Source organism: Rhodnius prolixus, unplaced genomic scaffold (assembly GCF_049639745.1).
Source record: "Rhodnius prolixus isolate KJV_2025 unplaced genomic scaffold, Rpr scaffold_6, whole genome shotgun sequence".
Lineage (NCBI taxonomy): Eukaryota > Metazoa > Arthropoda > Insecta > Hemiptera > Reduviidae > Rhodnius > Rhodnius prolixus.
This window is the reverse complement of record NW_027411634.1, coordinates 39,431,329-39,452,324: the sequence shown is the minus strand read 5'-3', so window position 1 is coordinate 39,452,324 and position 20,996 is coordinate 39,431,329. Positions and strand designations below refer to the sequence as shown.

The 20,996-nt window shown below is 34.7% G+C and overlaps 1 protein-coding gene across 1 annotated transcript in view; it reads left to right on the top strand.

The window, feature by feature from the left end:
* The window catches only part of LOC141460392 (spondin-2-like), a 437,381-nt gene extending 417,116 nt beyond the window's left edge, over positions 1 to 20,265 (top strand). Inside the window, exons 2-7 of the mRNA XM_074140323.1 lie at positions 5,994 to 6,199; positions 8,748 to 8,852; positions 10,044 to 10,223; positions 13,042 to 13,235; positions 14,094 to 14,245; positions 15,761 to 20,265. Of these exons, the coding sequence (XP_073996424.1) occupies positions 5,994 to 6,199; positions 8,748 to 8,852; positions 10,044 to 10,223; positions 13,042 to 13,235; positions 14,094 to 14,245; positions 15,761 to 15,969 (1,046 nt within the window). The 3' untranslated portion in view covers positions 15,970 to 20,265. The remainder of the gene's footprint in view (positions 1 to 5,993; positions 6,200 to 8,747; positions 8,853 to 10,043; positions 10,224 to 13,041; positions 13,236 to 14,093; positions 14,246 to 15,760) is intronic.
* The last annotated feature ends 731 nt before the right edge of the window (positions 20,266 to 20,996 follow it).

Below are 20,996 nucleotides of genomic sequence, written 5' to 3'. Positions count from 1 at the left end.
GTGTCCGTGGTTGAAACACAAAGAAAAACTGAATGGCGAAATTGTGTCCGTGGTTGAAACACAAAGAAAAACTGAATGGCAAAATTGTGTCCGTGGTTGAAACACAAAGAAAAACTGAATGGCAAAATTGTGTCCGTGGTTGAAACACAAAGAAAAACTGAATGGCAAAATTGTGTCCGTGGTTGAAACACAAAGAAAAACTGAATGGCAAAATTGTGTCCGTGGTTGAAACACAAAGAAAAACTGAATGGCAAAATTGTGTCCGTGGTTGAAACACACACACATCAAACAAAAATCCGTACGATTTCAAGGGAAAATTTTTAAAGTACGACTAACTATTTACAAATACTATGTTTCTGGAATGGTACAATATTGTCCTAAAAGAGATAATGACGTGGAAACGTCAAGTTAAATAGAAGCAGATTACTAATTAGTATTGTAATTGCACTTATTGGTGTCTTAAGTGGAAATTTGTTGAAGCTAATCTGTTTAAAAGTAAATATTCATTTCTTTAGCAAGAAACTTGCGGAATCTTAGCTTATTTAACTGGATTAACCCAAAACGATAACTGGGAGGCAAGAGAGTAACTGGGAAGAAAAAGAAACAAAAAAGGAGGACGAAACACTTGTAAAACTGGGAAAGAAACATAAATTAAGGAAGGAGGAAAGATACTATAATGAGGCGAAGTGCTCGTCAACGTGCCCGGAATTCTTATCTCCCTTTAGAAGAAGACCTTCCTCTCACTCACACTCCACAACTGGCTAAGTCCTCACTGTTCTTTCCCGAAGAACTTAAAGAGAGAACTTGTTCCCTTAATAACCAAGAGATTATCAAGTTTTACCCGTCTCCTAGTCTAAAACAGGAGGATAACAATATTCCTGGGCAGAAGAGTAGCACCTGCTTGTTAAAGAAGTATTCCCAGTATTTTTTGTCTGTCTCCATCTAAGTTACAATATAAGGCACTTCCACTTTTGTAGAATTATTTGGAATTTATAACGTCTTCATTTGCGATTGTTTCCGCTATAACTCATTTCTTTTATCAATGTTTTTTCATCAGCTTTTTATTGAGAAAAAGGAAAAAATAAACTAGCGGAGACTCACGAGACCGTATTACTACGATTCCCAAGTTTTTAATACTCCAAAAATCTGCTGTGACTCACTCGAATTCTTCTAAATGGTCAATAAAAACTGTGGCTGTGTCATGGACACGGCCTGTGTGTTGTACGTGAATACGTTTACGTAACGGGTTATATTTATTATAAAATATTTTTATTTATGTATTTAGGATGAAATCAAGGAAACAAATCGACGATCGAACACAATCTATGCCAATACAGTCCGTTGTCGATGTAGAAGCGATTTCATCATCCACTTGCATAATTTCAACCGCTCCAGCTACAGATGTACTGGACACCGTCGTCGTTGATCCGCCAGGGCCGCATTCATTCTTTTACGTTTCCAGCACAGCTTGACTCGTGTTTTATTATTACCATTCGATTGTTCTTGAGAAGCCCTTTCCAACCGTATACGATCTCCTGTATTTGGTTTTGGCTTTTCGATGCGTATAGGGCCGACACTATATAGTTTTGATAATATTTTTTTATTCTAACACCTTATTATATTCACTGCCACTATTTTTCACTAATGTTTTATATACAATCGATAGATTGTGACGACAGCTGGTGATTAAAACTTAAACGAACATCGTAGTTTCTCTGAGTCAAAAGTTATACTAATTGCAAATCTCGATATGCAGCAAAATGATCTCAAAATGGCGGCGCTTCCCCCTCCACCGCGCGCGATGCGTCACAGTCCTCGCTTATCGTAATGAATTCTTTGATCCTTTAGCTATCCTGTGGTCTAATTTAATTTTGGTTGTAGACGATAGATTCGAAACTATAATGCCAAACTGTATCCCCCGATTTTGTTATCATTAGGTTTTTTGGGATTGCCTCCATATGATAGCAAATTTAAAGGACGTATTCACGTCAAAAAGAAAGTCGAGTGAGTGTTCAATGAAATTTCACATTATGTACTTCCTTTTATACTTAGGGTAAGATTAAGGGAAAGTAATATTAGTTCCGGTAACCATTGGTAGGGATGTTGTTATTCTACTGAAATATTTATACCGAACTACGTAGTACAAAATGCAAGTTAAAAGAAAGGCGGAAGAGAAAATAGGATGTAAGAGGATGTTGGTAAAGAGCGAGAAAATGTTCAGCCGGAAGTTAAGATGAAGCGTCAGCTGGAATAACTAAGCGCACGAGGAGTTGGTTAACAGTAGTTTGGGCTAAATGAGGTGTACTTTATAAAAATGTAGGTCTTGGTTTTTTAGAGCCCCCTAAGAGGAGGAGGTGGAGGAAGAGGAGGACTTGTAGGAAAAAATTGCTCCATCTGAAGTGGGCTGTTAGCACGGAAGTAGGTTATATTTCAGGGGAGGCTTATAATGGTTTTTAGTCGTCGCCCGCCTCTGGCGGCTCTTTTTACAACCTTGATGAACAATTTCTCAAACTCATTCTCATCATACATGAGAAAAAATGTCATACTACAATGACAATATTCTGCCACATATATACGATACACATAACACTATTTTACAGTTACCACATTTTGTATCTAGTTACATTCCATAACGCAAATACTCGTTTCAAACACCACTGAGTAAAAACACAAAACACTACGCTAAATAACACTTCTGGTAAAATTAATTTACATATAAACCATTTTTCTAGGATAAATACGCATCACAATTAATAGAATAGTAATAATAGGTCAGGATTTCATTTTCACAGCCCAAAAAGGGAAGCAAAATAAACTCCTCTCAAATGAAACACTGCTACAAATACCAGCAATTAAACTATCGCCTACCCCAATATAAAGCTTTATATTAATTAATAACAGACTATAATAGACATTTAAATACATCTCCTAATCAATATAAGGGGCTTTATACCCCCTAATATGGACAGCAAAAGGCATATAACACCATTTCCTAAATAAAAAATGACTATATGTTTCCGATAATGAACAAGAAATAAACATTGAAACTAACTCCTAAATAATGTAAAAATTAAGTAAACATTTGAAACGATCTCCTAATAACGTTTAACATGATTTCCCGACTAACATAAAGGTTTCATATTCTCTACATAATAATAGACAGTATTATACATTCTAATAAACATCTAATTATTATAGAACCAAATAACGATATCAAGGAATGTAAATAAACAATTAAAACGAACTCCTAAAAACGTTTAACACAACTTCCCGACTAACATAAGGCTATATATTCTCGACATAATAATAGACCGTATTATACATTCTAATAAACATATAATCATTATAGAACTTCCTAACGATATCAAGGAATGTAAATAAACAATTAAAACGATCACCTAATAACGTTTAACATAATATCCCGACTAACATAAGGCTTCACATGCTCTATATAATAATAAACAGTATTAAACATTGAAAGAAACATCTAATTATTATAGAACCAAATAACGATATCAAGGAAGGTAAATAAATAATTGAAACAAACTCCTAAAAACGTTTAACATAATTTCCCGACTAACATAAAGGTTTCATATTCTCTACATAATAATAGACAGTATTAAACGTTCAACAAAACATCTAATTATTATAGAACCAAATAACGATATCGAGGGAAGGTAAATAAACAATTGAAACGAACTCCTCATATAGGTGAACATAATTTCCCGACTACCATAAGGCTTCATATTCTCTATATAATCTAAAACAGTATTAAACATCTAATTATTATAGAACCAAATAACGATAGCAAGGAAGGTAAATAAAATATACGATCTACTCATAACATTTAACACAACCTTCTGACTAAAATAAGGCACCATATTCCCCACGTAATAATAAACAGTATTAAACATTGACATCTAATTATTACAAAACTTCATACACGTTACAAATATATAAATGAGGAAACAATTAAATCGATCACCTAATTAACGTTTAACGAAAATTCCTGACTAACATAGGACTATACGCTAACTAATTTAATACTTCATACACGCTATAAATGAACATGGATAAACAATTGAATCGATCACCTAATTAACGTTTAACGAAAATTCCTGACTAACATAAGACTATACACTAACTAATATAATGCTTCATACACGCTATAAATGAAAATGGATAAACAATTGAATTGATCTCCTAATTAACGTTTAACGAAAATTCCTGACTAACATAAGACTATACACTAACTAATTTAATACTTCATACACGCTATAAATGAAAATGGATAAACAATTGAATTGATCTCCTAATTAACGTTTAACGAAAATTCCTGACTAACATAAGACTATACACTAACTAATATAATGCTTCATACACGCTATAAATGAAAATGGATAAACAATTGAATTGATCTCCTAATTAACGTTTAACGAAAATTCCTGACTAACATAAGACTATACACTAACTAATTTAATACTTCATACACGCTATAAATGAAAATGGATAAACAATTGAATTGATCTCCTAATTAACGTTTAACGAAAATTCCTGACTAACATAAGACTATACACTAACTAATATAATGCTTCATACACGCTATAAATGAAAATGGATAAACAATTGAATTGATCTCCTAATTAACGTTTAACGAAAATTCCTGACTAACATAAGACTATACACTAACTAATATAATGATTCATACACGCTATAAATGAAAATGGATAAACAATTGAATCGATCTCCTAATTAACGTTTAACGAAAATTCCTGACTAACATAGGACTACAATGTTTCCTACAATAAACATTAATATAAATTTAAATCTAACTGCAATAAAAATCATTAAATTCTGAAAAGTTTTGGTACCCTTGTTTTGTAGTTACTGTTTTTAAAGATTTCTGTAGAGTTATATTTTTTACAAGTTTAGAATTTAGTAAAACTTGTTGAATAAAATATTTTTTATGCAAATGAATGAAGCTGAGAATATGGAAAGAGTGGATCTTTTGGGTGCCACATTATTTTAATGGTAAGCTGGTGAGTTTGTAGATTGTGTAATATTGTCGACATTTGGTGTGTGTATGTGTATGTGTTAATAGGAAACAGCTAGTAAATGTGTAACATGTATATATGCACGTACGTACACATTTTGTGTTTACACTAACGTACCAAACATGTACCGACACTCAGAACACCCAACTTGGGAGTAGGTAATACTATTATGACGTATGTCCGCTGTCTGTTTGTGTATTTGTGGGTACTTTGCTATCTTCATGGTAGAATGAATGAAAGCACTTTACTATTGCTTTGCTTTGCCTTGCTTGCTTGCTTGCCTATTGTACAAGCAAAGCACATTGTTTGGCAGAATTGCGTTCTGCGGGCTATAATTGCGAATTCCATCTTGCTGTTTTTGTCTCAAAACGTATTCTACATCACTCCCACTCTCTCTATCTTTAAGTGTTTTGTGTGCGTGCGCGTGTGTATGTGAATATTCAAGCTTATAAAAATTCAAAATCGAATGAAGCTCAAACTTATATCGTATTTTTCGAGAACTGCTTCTTCGATTTTATACAGTGAACCCAGGAGAGAATCTCTTTGGGAAAGCCATCAGAAATTGTTTAAATGAATTATTAGTTATATTATGCACTTTTAGGCATTCTTGAAAACAAAGTACTTTCTTTACAAAGTACTTAATCAATGCTCGAATCTCAGTTTTTTCCATTGTCACAAATCACTACGCGGGAACAACAACAAAGAGTCGTCACTACCACTCTCCTGCAGCAAGAGCACTGACGCGCCACGTGTACACACAAAGGATGTGTGATTATTGCACGGGAACCTCGTTGCTCTAGCACAGACATCTAGCGGTGATTCCGAGAACTTTTCAAACCACCCTCGTATTAAGGAAAAAATGGATCCCAATGCTAGCAAAGTTTTACATATACTATATTTGCTTAACACAAATAAATCTAAAAAATTCGCAATTTTCAGGAATGTCGCACGACAAGAAGTGGTCACTGTTTCGAGTCGGATCTCCCGTCAACAATCAGGTGAAAACGTTCGCCGAGACCGGAAGATGGGAAGTGACAGAAGGTCAAGGATCTCCGGGTCTGCTGGATCAATTTACTGGACCGCCTGTGCCTTCAGGACAAGGACGTACCGAGGCTCAGTTTTTCCTTGATGGAAACCATTCTATGGTAAATGAAAATATGTGACTTTTAAAAAGTTTTATTTTCAAAGTCAATGAAATATTTTAAAATGTGGGGCAATGACTTCCAAACTCACAAAAATAGAAAAAAATTTCTTTTAATAGATGTGAAGCTGCAATGCATTTTTGTTGTTGTTGTTGCTAAGTTTTGACGAACGGAAGTAACGCAATTAAGAGTTTATCCAAAGGCCGCACCTAGTTATAGTACCATTTATAGGTTTCACCCTTTTTGTACTTGGGTCTTCTACGTAGTTGAACCTGTTCAATGTCTGCAGGAAGCACAAAAGATTGGTAATAGTGCCCGGAAAAAAAAAAAAAAACAGACGAAAGACCTGCATGATTATGGCCGTTTAACTAACGTAGCCTAGGCTAACCAAAGAGGAAGTGGACTATTCCCCCCTAGGGCAGTGATGGCGAACCTATGACCCACGGGTCAGACACTGCCTTTTTCACTGACCCACAATTGCTAGACAACCATTTGTTTGTTTACGCGGGTTGATTTAGATTTTCTAATTGTGGTGTATAATTTATATTTTATCTGTATTTTTTTCAATCACGCATTGGACACAAAAGCAATTTAAATGCTATCTATAACCTTTTAGTTTGATCATTATAGTTCTAAAAACGCAAATGACGACAAATGATTTTTGTAGTATTTGAAATAAAGCAATAGTGTTTACAAAATATCAAAATGTATAATTTTACTCATATTTTGTTTGTTTAAAAAATTCATCGACAACCCAAAGCAAGTAACCATATTTAGATTTTTCTTCTGATAAAACACACTTTAGTAAAGGTTTTGTTCAGTTATGTTTTGTAAAAAGAGACTTCCACAGCACTTGTTTCGTCCCGTTTTACCCAGTTAAGCCAACCGGAATTTTAAAGATGTTTAGTTTTGAAAATATTCAGTTTAAAATTTTTAAACTTGACTCTTATGCAAATGGGCATTAGTGACCCAAGAGCTATGTACTAAAAAAAACAAAAAAACATGAACAATATTTGACCCACGTCTCGAAAAGGTTCGCCATCCCTGCCCTAGAGAGAAAGACGAGCCCTCAGTAAAATGTTAGAAACGTCCCCTGTGAATAATTTCATTTCCACGATTCGCCTACTTGCAATCAATCGTCTTCACCCACTTCCAGGACCAAGTGTCTTACACCCAAGTGATGAAACGATTCATTTTACTATCTTTTACTTTTGAAAGTCTACTCAGAAGCAGGAAAAATCACCTCACAAGTAAAGAAAAGGAAAAAGGCAAGAAATAGCGAGGAGTTAATTTGAAAAAGAGAGAAAAAGATAAGGAGATGCTCCAAAACTGACGTAAACCTTTGATATACTTAGCTTTGTCCCTGGTTCCCCAGCATTCATCTCCAGCTCGTTAAGTGCTACTAAGCTTACTCGGCTTATTCTTTTTCTTTATGTAATGAAGTATTCATCAAAAAGTACTAAAAAAGCCCTTAGAATATACATCTAATTATATGTATAGAATGTCTTTTAGTACGATATTAAGATTTGTTCCATGTAAAAATTATTATACAAGAGCTTTTGTCCCTGCAGGAGGGGATTCGTCAAAAATCTTCTTTCAATTTAAAATGCCCTTTGGTTTCTCAATGCATCTTATTCACTCTAATTCTATTTCTCAAAGAGAAGAGCAAATCCTGGATGGTAATTGGTCTTAAGCATTCCAGGAATGTAAAAAATTTTCTGGGAGGAATTTGCTACGTTGAGTTTTTCTTCGTTCATTCTTATATCTTCTATTTTATTTTATACAAAGGTGGAAATGGTACTCGTTCGGAGGTACGTATCCCAAAATTAGGAAGGTACAGAGAAAGAGGGAATAGTGTAACCAAGAAGGCACTGGCGGCCTTCCCCCCAATTAGTGGGAGCAGAACAGTAAAGATGATGTTAGAAGGGATCTGGCACTACAGCCGAGATTGAGGTGATTCACCTTGTGACTGAAAAAGGTGTTTAAAGAGAACATCTTGGGTTCTCTTCCTGGAACTTCCCTAGCCCAATCAAAGGTGGTGTGGGGTAGATGGTACTGAAGATGGCTGTGTCGAACACGGAGTCTCTGTACACCAGAAGACACTCCTTGGAGTAAGTAACCACACTCCAGGGAATGGGTTATTCCAATCAGGCGACTCCCCTTACCTTCTGAAGGCTCTATTAGAGAGCTCCCCTTACTCAAACCAAGTGAGGGTTTGAGAGGATGTAAATTCTTCCTAGAACTACTTTCAACGCCTCTAATTTTGGACTCTATCTTTGGAATATTGTGAGAGGACGAGTGCCAACTGGAATGTTGGGAGCACCAGAAGAATTTGATGGTCGGTAAACTTGAAACCAGGATACCTGAAGAGCCCCAGTCTCTGCCCCTTCTGAGGGTTTAATTATTTTAACAACTTTTTACTAAAAAAAAAATAAAAAAAAGAAATAAAATCAAAAGATGAACATCAAACAACCTCACCAACGTATTAAATGAAAACTGCAGGCTGTACCTTTAAATCTGGTTTGAAATCCTTCATTTCCCAATGTTCCAGGTGTCGCTCATGTCAAGGATCATACCGTCACCAGATTGGTTCGTCGGACTGGATTCCTTTCAACTGTGTGTCGACGGAAATTGGTTGGACACTATAACCATTGAGGTAAATTCACCTTTTTCTATTGGAGCAAAGGAGTAACTATCCTCTATAAAATCATTTTAAGGGATTTTCTACTGATAATCCTAGACAGTTTCAGGACGTTTCGGCCTAATAAAGCCATCAGTAACTTACGTCCACCACCATAATTGTTGTTATAAGGATTAAAAAATAATTTTAGACTTATTTTTTAAACAACTTATTTTCTCATATCTCTAATGATTTGAATACTTATTCTTTACTAAACTTAGTTAACAGAAGTATCTGAATTGGTCCATGCTGTATTACCTATCTACTTACCTATAAAGTACCTATATGTGGCAAAGTCCTTTTTTTCAAATGCACTTTTTAAACATCATTTTGCGCTAATAAAAGAAGTTTAAATTAAATAAGTTAATTAGAATTGTTTTGGGAACAGCTGTACAGCCAAAAGCGCGCTCCATGCGTATATTGCATATTACATATTACATATTACCTGTGCATATTGTCTGTCTGTTAAGGGTGTCACAGTCAAGAATTGTGTTGTTATCCCTGGGATACCCGCAGATACGCCCTGAAGATCCCTATAAGTGGCTAGTCCATTTTCTCCTGCGGGATAAACATAATGACTAGCCGGTGGGTCCTAGTTGATTGACCTCACGTACTACTTACGGTTGCTTAACAGTATATTGCCCTTTATCCATTGCACGTTCACAATAAGTGCACTGGGCTTCGCCACAATAAATTACATTTGTGTGTATATAGTGAGCACATCCCTACACGGATCCGTTTGGTAAAAAAATAGTGTAAATTGCAATAACTAACTAGGATAAACTAAATATAAACTATTTCAAACAAAATTGGCTAAACAGAATGACGAGTAGTGACGTCATAAATACTGCGAGTAGAGTGAATGTGTGAATGCTAGGACAGTTTTTGGGCTTCCTTATATACGCGGATTCTTGGACAGCTGCTAATTGTTCTGAGCTCTACCTGAGCTTTAACCATTTAAACCTTTCACAGCCTCCATTTCCATCTTTTGAGTATCCTAATTCTGTACCACTGCACCTTACAATGTTCAAACTTTTCGACACATTGTGATTGATTAGCAGAACAGCTTGAATCATTCCTACAACAGAACTTTAATGGTGATGCTGTGTTTAATGTTCGTTGGAGCTCTTCATGATAAAATTTAAAACAAAAATTAATAAATTCCAGGTAGATCCTCTGGATGCTGGTACAGATAATGGTTTCACTTTCACAGCAGCCAACTGGGCCACAGAACCACAAGGTGTAGTCTACAGAATCACCAGCAGGTTTCCAGCACATCCTGCCGGCTCCTTTTATTATCCCTATATCAAGAGATTACCTCCGATTGCAACGTTCCAATTTATTAAGGTGAGTATTTACGAGGTGTGGCTATTAAATAACGAGACTGATGCTGCTACAGAAGAACTATGCATGCGCCAAATCCTAACGACCGACAGACAGCTGTGCAGCTTATAGCTCTTTCGATTGCAGCGTGTCACGTGTTTTGTAGAGAAATCTGTCTGACCGGAACCGTCGTTTGTTTCGTTTTGCCGAAAACATCGATACTACACATGTTATAGAGCAACGAATTGTCTTGAAATTTCACATCAAAACTTGAGATAAAACCGCTACTGAAGCTTGATCTTTTATTAAAAGAAGTTGATGACGATGAGTGTTTATCACGTGCGCAAGTTTTTTAAGTGGTTCAAGCGTTTCCAAGATGGCCGAGAAGACGTCGGAGATGATGACCGCCCTCGGGTGAAAATATCCGTTTATAATTTTACAATTATAACAACATTACATTGACATTACTACCGGTGAGGTGCTTGCTCAACTCCGTGAAAGAGTAAGGGAAAAAAACACGACCCGATTTGTGGAAGAACAAGTCATCACGGGGTTCTCCATCAAGACGGCAATTAGTCGATAAACTGGGGAATGTTTGGATCAGATTATGAGGATCATGGTTTCTTCTAGAAGCCTGTGAAAATCGCTGGTTCCAATGATGTGTTTGTTTGTACAGCGTCTTTACTTGAATGCCCAAAAATGCTATCATTTCATTGTTTCGGTAGATTCAAATTGTGTTGAACGTTAAGCAAAGACTTAGGCAATCGACAACCTTCAGGGGCTATAGCTGGGGAGAGGGAGAGTTATGTTTTGCAGAGAACTAGTGAGTCATCGGGTTTTCCGAGTAGAAAATTTGCTGATTTTTATCTTTTTTAAATAAGAAGTCCAATTCATTAAGTTTATATTATACGTGCCTGCTTTTTGCTTTACCTGAATTTAATTTCCGTTTTTGTACGTCACACAATAAACGTATGAACTTAATATGTCGCATACTTACATTATCTACTTCCGTAGAATTTTTATATCAGAGACAGCATTTTCATCCTTTTAATAATGTTCGTATTACTTCCTGGAATTAAACGGAAGGGGAACGGGACTATGTGTGTGAGTGAGAGAGATATATTAAATACATAATTAAAATTTATGTTACGAATTTATTAGCTAAAGTGAATTGTTAATTTTCTGTGCAAATCTCCCCAGCTGATCACGTCGACAAACAAAAAATGAGTTGAACAGCCATTTCTAGCGTTTGGAACATTTTTTATTAAAGAGACAGAAAAATTAAATTAAAAAATAAGAATTCCTCTCTGTTTCCGGTTTATTGTAGAATGTACGGGATTGAAGAGGAACTCGCGTAGTAAAGCCAAAGCTACAGTTCTATTGTGAGTCCCTTAAGAGTTTTGTCAGTGTGTATCTCTGTTATGGAGGCTTTGAAAATAAGTTTGGGGAGGGGTCCCTCCTTTAACTTAATACAATTGGACGGAAGAGAAATGTTTTACAGTTTCCGGAAGGAATTCTTTAAAATGGTGTACCTCAATTAAATTGAAATAAGTAAAATCAGCAGCATCAGTAAATATGAACACCAAGTCGATACCAAAAGTCGATTTATTCCGTCAATGTAGAAAAGAATTGGGTATTCAAGATTCAAAGAATTTGAGGAATGACGTTTTGGGGCCAGTTTTTCCAATGGTGAAGATTCTAGCGGCCCAAAAAGTTATTTGGATGATTTCCTGTTGGTGGACAAATATGGGAACTACGAGGTGTAGGCTATTAAATAACGAGACTGATGCTGCAAAACATTTTGTTTTACATTTATACATATTTAGTTATTATCACCTTCAATATACACCCCACTCCCCTATCCCTACAACGCTCCATGCGAATTCACCATTGTTCCGAAACAGTGCTGGAAGTCTTTTTCTGTGAGAGCTCCTGCATGGCGCGTGCCGCTTTTTCTTTCACACAGCTTCAACGGACTGAAATCGTGTTCCTTGACTTTGGGGAACAGATCTAAAGTCAGATGGGGCGGCCAGGTCAGGCGAATAAGGCGGTTGGCCTAAAACTGGGATGTTTGTACTTGGCTAGAAACGTCGTCTTGGACAGACAATGCAGTGTGAGCCGGCGCGTTGTCTTGATGGAGAACCCCGTGACTTGTTCTTCCACAAATCGGGTCGTTTTTTTCCCTTACTCTTTTACGGAGTTGAGCAAGCACCTCATGGTAGTAATGTTGATTAATTATAATCGGTTATTTTCATCCGTTTTGGACGTGGAAGTTGCGATCCGGGCGGTCATCGACCATTGCGGTCTGACGTCTTCTCGGCCATCTTGAAAACGCTTGAACCACTCAAAAACTCGCGCACGTGTATAAAATTCGCCATAAACTTCTTTTAATAAAAGATCAAGTTTCAGTAGCGGTTTTATCCCAAGTTTTGATGTAAAATTTCACGACAATTCGTTGCTCTACTTCATGTGTAGTATCATGTTTTCGGCAAAACGAAACGAAACACCTCTTACACAAACGACGGTTTTCGGTCAGACAGATTTCTCTACAAACACGTGAGACGCTGCTATCGAAAGAGAAGGCTGCACAGCTGACAGGTCGTTAGGATTTGGCGCATGCATAGTTCTTCTATAGCAGCATCAGTCTCGTCATTTAATAGCCACACCTCGTATGGTGAGTGAAGCAGATGTCTGATTCACCAATATATTCAATTTTTGAACGGTAATGGCCATAACTTCCGGTTCATTTTGACGATTGCTTATGAACACAACTATTCATTAATAGTTTCAAATTGTCAAAAAACTTTACTTTTTAGTTAATCAATTGATTGATTTTTTCTAGTTAAAGGAGTACGAAGTGAGCGAAGTGTTCCATCACGGTGAAGACGATAAAAACTATGAGGTCATCAAATCTGATCAACAGAACGTGATCAATGTAATGCACGGAAATGAAGAAATACAAGAAGAAATCGAACAGGAAACCAAAGAACAAGAAGTATTGATGCAGCATCAATCAACCATCAAGGACAATCACATGTGAGTAGTAGATTTGTTGATGTTGGTTAGTGGAATCTAGTAATGGTTTTATGTATGTTCAAGCAATTGTGATCAATGTGAGTAAGAGTTGGAATCTCTCTGTACACTGCAGAGAAATATTGTTAACAGTTTAAGAGCTGTTTATATCAGGATTTTATGTATTGTTTTAAACTTCCAGCATCGTCGCCCCTTTTTTTGGTGGGGGAGAAGGGGTTTTTTCTGAGTTTGGCTAAGCGTAAAGAAGAGTGGGAAGTAAGATTGAAGATTGAATCCCAAGTCTCGATTATCTCCTCATATCTTCCTTCAGGAGAAGAGGCACGAGAAGCGTGTAGTCAGATTTTTCCCCAATTTCCCATATACTGAGTGTACCACACAATTTCCATGTTCACAATTACAAGAATTTTCTATGATCGGCTTATCCTTTGAGGGTCTTTAAATTGACTGCAATTCCAGCTGTAACCAGCGTTTTTTTTTTATGGTAATATATTTCGTTCTTGATTGTTGTCTTACAAATGTTTTAAGTTGTATTAAAATTTGTAGCAAGCATGCCATGTTTGGAGAAAAATCTATGCTTAAGAAAGAAGAGCTTATTTTTCATTGTGAAAAAATGAGAAACCTTGGCAGAAAGCGTTCCATGAATAAACTTTAAGGAAAGCAAAAGGTTTCGTTAGATCCAGAGATAAGTCCAGCATTGTCTTTAGTTGTGGGGCTGCCCAGGGAGGTGCACTCCCAAGTATGAGTACCTGATAAGTCTTCCGTTAAAATTGTATCAATTAACAATGCCGTTATTGTAGTCAATTAAAAATCAATGAATTTGTTCCAATAACAAAATGTTTTAATTAATTCAAATTGTTTCAGTCATAGTGTAGCAACGAAAACACCAGCTGGAGGTGGGAGAACCTCTACCGGACACAATCTGATTAGAAAAGGTGATACTGAAGCCTTAATGAACAGTATCGTCGAAACTTATCACAATCTTGAACCACACAAATATAAGTTCAAAAAATCAAGTAAGAATATCTCTAGTTTTCTAATTTTTTGTATTTTGGGTGGATTCACATAGGATCTTAGGGTGCTCTGGCTCAGGATAGCTTTGGGAATATTTCTTCATTTTATGTACATAGTATATAACCACCGAAACTTAGAACATTTGCGTTTCTAAGGCCTTAAGAAATAATCTATTCACTGGCATGTGCCAGGATCTAGAAATAGGATGCTTAATGATTCAGAATCGTATTATCGAACCTTTTTATTTTGTTTTCTACAACTTTCAAGTCTTCTTAACAGATCTATATCCAATAAACAGTTGATACTTTACATACATATCATATTTTTTTAATTTAAAAATTTTGTGTCAGATGTTAATATCTGCCCCACTGGTGGGGGTCACCTTTGAACACAATATAAAATAGAAAGAAATGATATTACTCTACTCTGAATCTACCTTCTATCAGTTATTTCTCTCACTACTACATTACTTTCTCTTTTAGACCACAGAAATCTAGTTCAAAGGTTCTGAGAATGACTCAGTTCGGGGATGTTGTACCCCCGAAGGGTGATGGGTTTAGGGAAGTTTCTACAAAATATTCGGGTTTGTTGCGCTTCTTAATGTAGTAGTTCGGACCACTTTCCCCTTCTCTGCGATTAAATAAAAAAAAAAAGTCACAAACTTGCAGGTCGGTAGGGCGGCACATTTGAACTGGTGATGTTGAAATGTGCCCCCTCTCCTTCCATAAAAGAAAATATAATATCCAACATTTTTTGCAAGCAAATAGACTTTTTGTAAATACTAGGTTTCAAAAATACGAATTCCAAATGTTAATATGGACTAACAATACTTCACACCTTGTCCACAACAATCTTCCACAATACACTTCCAAAGATGTAACAAAAATTTTACTTCCACCTTACAAAATATAATCATTCCTCAATTCTGGACTTTACCAAAATATCGAAAACGAAGGGAAACTCTGTCAATTATAAAACAGGTCTACCACAACATATGGAGAAAATTACCAATCATAAATGTTTTAAATATTTGGCGAGAAATTAAAACTGTTCAATGGTGCCCCCTCTCCCCTACCTTAAATTTCATTTAAAGGCCCGTAATAACATGTTATTGTTCCAATAGGATGAAAAAATCATTGCCATTTCAGTCGTGATACATTTATTCTGCTGAGCTTTCCACCTAGGGACTAGGTCCATCTTCAGGGCTAGTTTACAAAGTAATATTTTACATTACAGGGTTGGTGTGTCTTCTGTCTTGTCTGTTCATGGATAGTCCACAAGACAGAAGACACACCAACCCTGTAATGTAAAATATTACTTTGTAAACTAGCCCTGAAGATGGACCTAGTCCCTAGGTCGAAAGCTCAGCAGAATAAATGTATCACGACTGAAATGGCAATTATTTTTTCATCCTATTGAAACTATGAATTAGTCACCAAAAACAATGAACAACAATATTATTGTTCATTAATATAAATTAAGACACAATCAATTAAATTGATTCTTTTTTCCAACAGGAACGAATCGTGATTGCAGAGTAAGCGATTGGGGCGCCTGGGGTGCATGTTCATCCAGTTGTGGCGTTGGTGAAATGTCCAGACATCGGACTATAGTGAAACCGGCTAGAGGTAATGGACACCAATGTCCACCGTTGAAACAGACACGTTGGTGTGGTGGTGGTGGTGCCACGTCACCAAGTGGTAATTGCACTGCCAACACATGGTAGCCATTGAGCTGGCGTCAAGCCATCTCTTGTATATAATGTTCAAAAAATTTTCAGAAGGTAAAAAATGAAAAACACAAAAAATTGAAATAAGGTCGAAGAAATGATAACGTTTTCTGATAAGAACAAATATGGCTGGGTTTTTTGCTATTCATTTTCAAGATGAATCATTTTTAATAAAATCATTTTCAAAACCTCCGTCCATTTTTACAATATTTACCAAATTTTAAATAATAAACATTCATAATTAAAATAAAATGAAATATTTAAATTTAACATTTAAAATTTCTTGCTTCATATTTTAATATTTTTACATGAATCACATTGCATTTTTTTTAATCCCTAAATTTGTAAGCATAAGGGGCAATACGTTCAGAACTGGAGAGATGGTCCTTTCCAGAGGTGTCATACAGGGCGAGATATTAAGTCCGATGCTTTTCAACTTATATTTGGTGGATATTGAGACTTTTTTCAGAGAAAAGAACGTTGGTGGAATTAGAATAAATAACCAATCGGATGTAATATTGTTATCATACGCAGATGATTTGGTAATTTTTGGTGATAGTTTCACTGACTTACAACAAAAAATTAAGATTTTAGAGGAATATTGTTCTATTAATAGGCTTGTTGTGAATGTAAATAAATCGAAAATATTAAAGTTTGGTAAAGGTAGAAGTCCGGCCAGACATAGACAGTTTTATTATAATAATACTAAAATAGAATTGGTAAATCGGTTTACATATCTTGGTATACCATTTTTTAAATCTGCTTTGTACAATCAAACTTCTCAGGCGTTTATTTGTAAGTGTAACGCAGTAACCAGTGTAGTAATGCAAATATTATGTAGAGGTAAATGCAAATCGTGGGATTCCCAGGTGTATCTGTTTGACTCTCTGGTGAGAAATACATTGATATATTGTTCACCGGTATGGGCACTCAGGCATTTAGAGGACTTGGAAAGGGTGCAATTAAATTTTTATAAAAGACTATTCCAAATTCCTCGTAACACACCAGGTTATCTTGTTCGTTTGGAGACTGGACGGTTAAAGATTCATTATGCTATAGTTAAATCTGCTCTTAATCTGTTGTTAAAAATTGTAAACCTTAATACTCAGAACTATTCTAAATTGTGTCTTTCTCAGTTAGTTTTATTTAACGATAAATCTAATAATAAACTAAAGTATAATTGGTATTCGCAACTGTCAAATTTATTGCTGAATGTACTCGTAAATCTAGAAAATGTAAACGATTTGGTATCCTTTATAAAAGATAAGTCCCATGTTCGCACGCTGTTAGAGAAGTATAAAGAAAGTTTAATTTCCATGGACTATGACAAAATGATAAATTCTAGTTTTCTTACTTTTACTAAAAACTCTTATCTTAATAAACAAATAATACAACCATATCTTAATAACAAATTATCATTTCATATTATTAAATTATTCTTTCAATTCAGAATGTCAGGACCTTATGTACTGAAGTTTACTGTCAAAAATATTATATATACAATAGATTCAAATAAATTTTGTATGGTTTGTAATGGAGGTCAGCGTGAAAATATCGCTCATTTGTTTTTAGAATGTCCTGCATATAGCATTTATAGGCAAAGTTTAAACCTTGATAACAACAATTTAGCGAGAGAAATGGAAATATTAGCGAATGATTATTCTCAATCAAACATTCACAACGTGTACAAATATGTTAAAAATATACTAATGTTACGGTCATTTCTGTTGAATGAGTAAAGTTTGAATTTAGTTGTATGTTAGATTCTTATTATTTCGTTTGTATTTTTTGTACCAAGTTGTATTCATTGTTGTTAAGGATAAAACCAACTCCTTTTGTTACAGGTTTATAACCTATAAAACAAATAAAATGAAATAAATAAAAAAATAATCCCTAAATTTTTCACCAATTTTTTGTAGATTTCCCAATAAAAGAAAAACATTTTGTGGTTTGATGTGAAAGTGCAAAGTAAAATTTATGAGGAATGGGGGCTAGGAAAGCTCTTTTAATTTTCTAAATGGGGCGCTCCCCAAATTTCTTTACTGTATATTTTTTTTATTTACTTAATTTCATTTATTTAATTTATTTGCATGTGCAGGAGTTTTTTTTTTATGAACGGTGCGTAGGGTCGGCCAATCGAAATGATGAAATGTTTCCTGGTTAAACGTTTTAGGAAATAGCTAAATTTGCAAAAGATGTGTGTTTGTAGGATCTATTTTATTAACTTAAGAACCATTACCTAAATTGTCAGCTAGCATAAATGTTGTTCATGTTGTTAGGGTGGGATACCAACAGCAAAAAATAAAAAAAGGGACAAAAAATCTTGTTTTAGCAGGTGTTTTATCGACAAGTGCTGCTGACTAGCCGGAGTTTGGTTGAACTGCACAACTTTCTTGCCGGTCCCACACTCTATCGCCATTCTTGGAAAGTACTTTTGTTGCCACTCACTATTTTTCTAAGGTTTTTGACGTGAATACGTCTTTAAATTTGAATCATATGGTGCCAATCCCAAAAAGCTAATGATAACAAAATTGGGGGGGATACAGTTTGGCATTATAGTTTCGAATCTATCGTCTACATCCAAAATTAAATTAGACCACTGGATAGCTAAAGGATCAAAGAATTCATTACGATAAGCGAGCACTGTGACGCATCGCGCGCGCGGTGGAGGGGGAAGCGCCGCCATTTTGAGATCATTTTGCTGCGTATCGAGATTTTCAATGAGTATAACTTTTGACTCAGAGAAGCTACGATGTTCGTTTAAGTTTTAATCGTCAGCTGTCGTCATAATCTATCGATTGCATATAAAACATTAATGTAAAATAGTGGCAGTGAATATAATAAGGTGTTGGAATAAAAAATATTATCAAAAATATATAATGTCGGCCTATACGCGTCGGAAAAGCCAAAACCAAATACAGAGATCATGAACGAAGTGGATGATGAAATCGCTTCTACATGGACAACGGATTGTATAGGCATAGATTGTGTTCGATCGTCCGATTTGTTTCCTTGATTTCATCCTAAATACATAAATAAAAATATTTTATATAAAAAAAATATAACCCGTTACGTAAACGTATTCACGTACAACACACAGGCCGTGTCCATGACACAGCCACACGTTAATTTTTATTACAAGTTTTGGGTGTAAATTTGCTACGATTCTCTGAAAATATATTGTTTACTTAGTTCCAATGAATCCATTTACGCGTTCATAAGTACTTTGCACTCAACATCAAATTAGCAGAACAATGAAAAATACCAATCCTAACGACAAATTTTTTTGTATTATTTGATTTCAATTAAACTCAATAATTTTCTTTTATAACAGTACAGAAGAAGAAAAAAAAAATCAGAGTTCACCAAACGGTTTCAAAAGAAAAATTCCTTCTTTGTGAGGCGCTCATACTTTGACTCATGTCGCAAAATTTCATATACTCAAAAGTAAATAACTTAGCGCACTTGGCACACAAATAACTTATTTCTTTTATTTTTTTTGAACCCAGTCATAATATTTGGTAATAAAAAAATATTCTCAAAGTGAAATTGATGAAAACGTTAAATATCAAATTGTATTTGATGGAGAAAAAAAATAAACTCCAGTTTAATATTGTGTGGTTGGCTAAAAAAAAAAAAAATATATGTAAAATGAAAAACTAATAAAAAAAAAAGAAATTGTTAAAATTGTAAAGAAACTTCAAAAATGTAAAATTAAAAAAAATTAATAAAAAGAAAGTAATCACTAAAAGAGAGAGAGAAAAAATAATAATAAATTGAGTAGAATATATCTGGGAAAATGTGTAATAAAATTTATTTTGTAGGATACAAAAAAAAAATAAATAAATAAATAAATAAAAATAAAAAAGAGAAGAAGAAAAATAAAAACTTAAATTGAGTATGAATAAACAAAATTATATAATAAATTTATGTATGGGATAAAAAATAAATAAAAAACACAGTGTGATGTGAATGAATGTATGTAATATATTTTTGTAAAATGTCGTTGTGAGAATGAATGGTTGAATTCAAAAATAATAATAAAAAATTGAGTGTAAACATTTACGGGGGGAAAAAAAAAATCAAAAATTCTATACAAAACCCACATTATTATTCCACTTTTATCGTTAATTTTATTTTATTTAAAAAACAATAAAACAATTTTGTAAACATTTAAAATATTTTAAAGAATAAAAAATTATAATAAATGAGAGAAATAAGGATTCATGATGCTAATATTAGGTTATTCATTCTGCATGATTATGTTATGGCCAAACTTTTTTTTTTGGAAGTCTTTGTAAATATGAAGAGAAAATGAAATAAAAATGAAGTCAAAGGTTTTTCCATTGATTAAAAAGAAAATTCTACAGAACTGATAGTAAGTGGAAAAATTGAAGTCTTGATACAGGTTCGTGGGTAGTTTCGGGAAAATAAGTTTAGAACGATTCATTTCCTCGGATATTGATGCTGAAACAAAAGGGGGTATTTCATTGCTTTGGGTTCAATAGGGAGGAAGAAAAAAAAGGTCTTCTTTACACTAGGATTCCAGGAGAGCAGATTTATGTCTTCTGATCTACAGGTGTCAGAAGCTGAAACGCGATAAAGCAAGGATATGAGGCCGTTTCCTATTTTAACCCTACACCCTGTCAGATTATGCTTTCAATACCTACCTCCGTACACTAAAGGCCAGAGACTGTTTGGTTTTCTTCCATTAGTTTAAAGGTGTTCTCTGGAACTGGTTTTTCTACAAGCTCTTTTCCAAAGCCTCTTACTTAAGAAATGACATGCTCCATAAGTTATATCCAAGAATGTATCCTGGATGAATGAATGGTTGGGCTCCCTCCTAGAGAAAGATTTACCATCTTCATTTACTCTGAAAACAGCCAGCAAACATCTTGTCACTGAATCACAAATGAATTCACCTAGTACAAGCGTTAAATCATTCGCATCATGTGAAATTCCACAGATACCACAAGGAATAGAATTAAAACAGAAAAAGAACTGAGAAAATACTCGGAACCTGG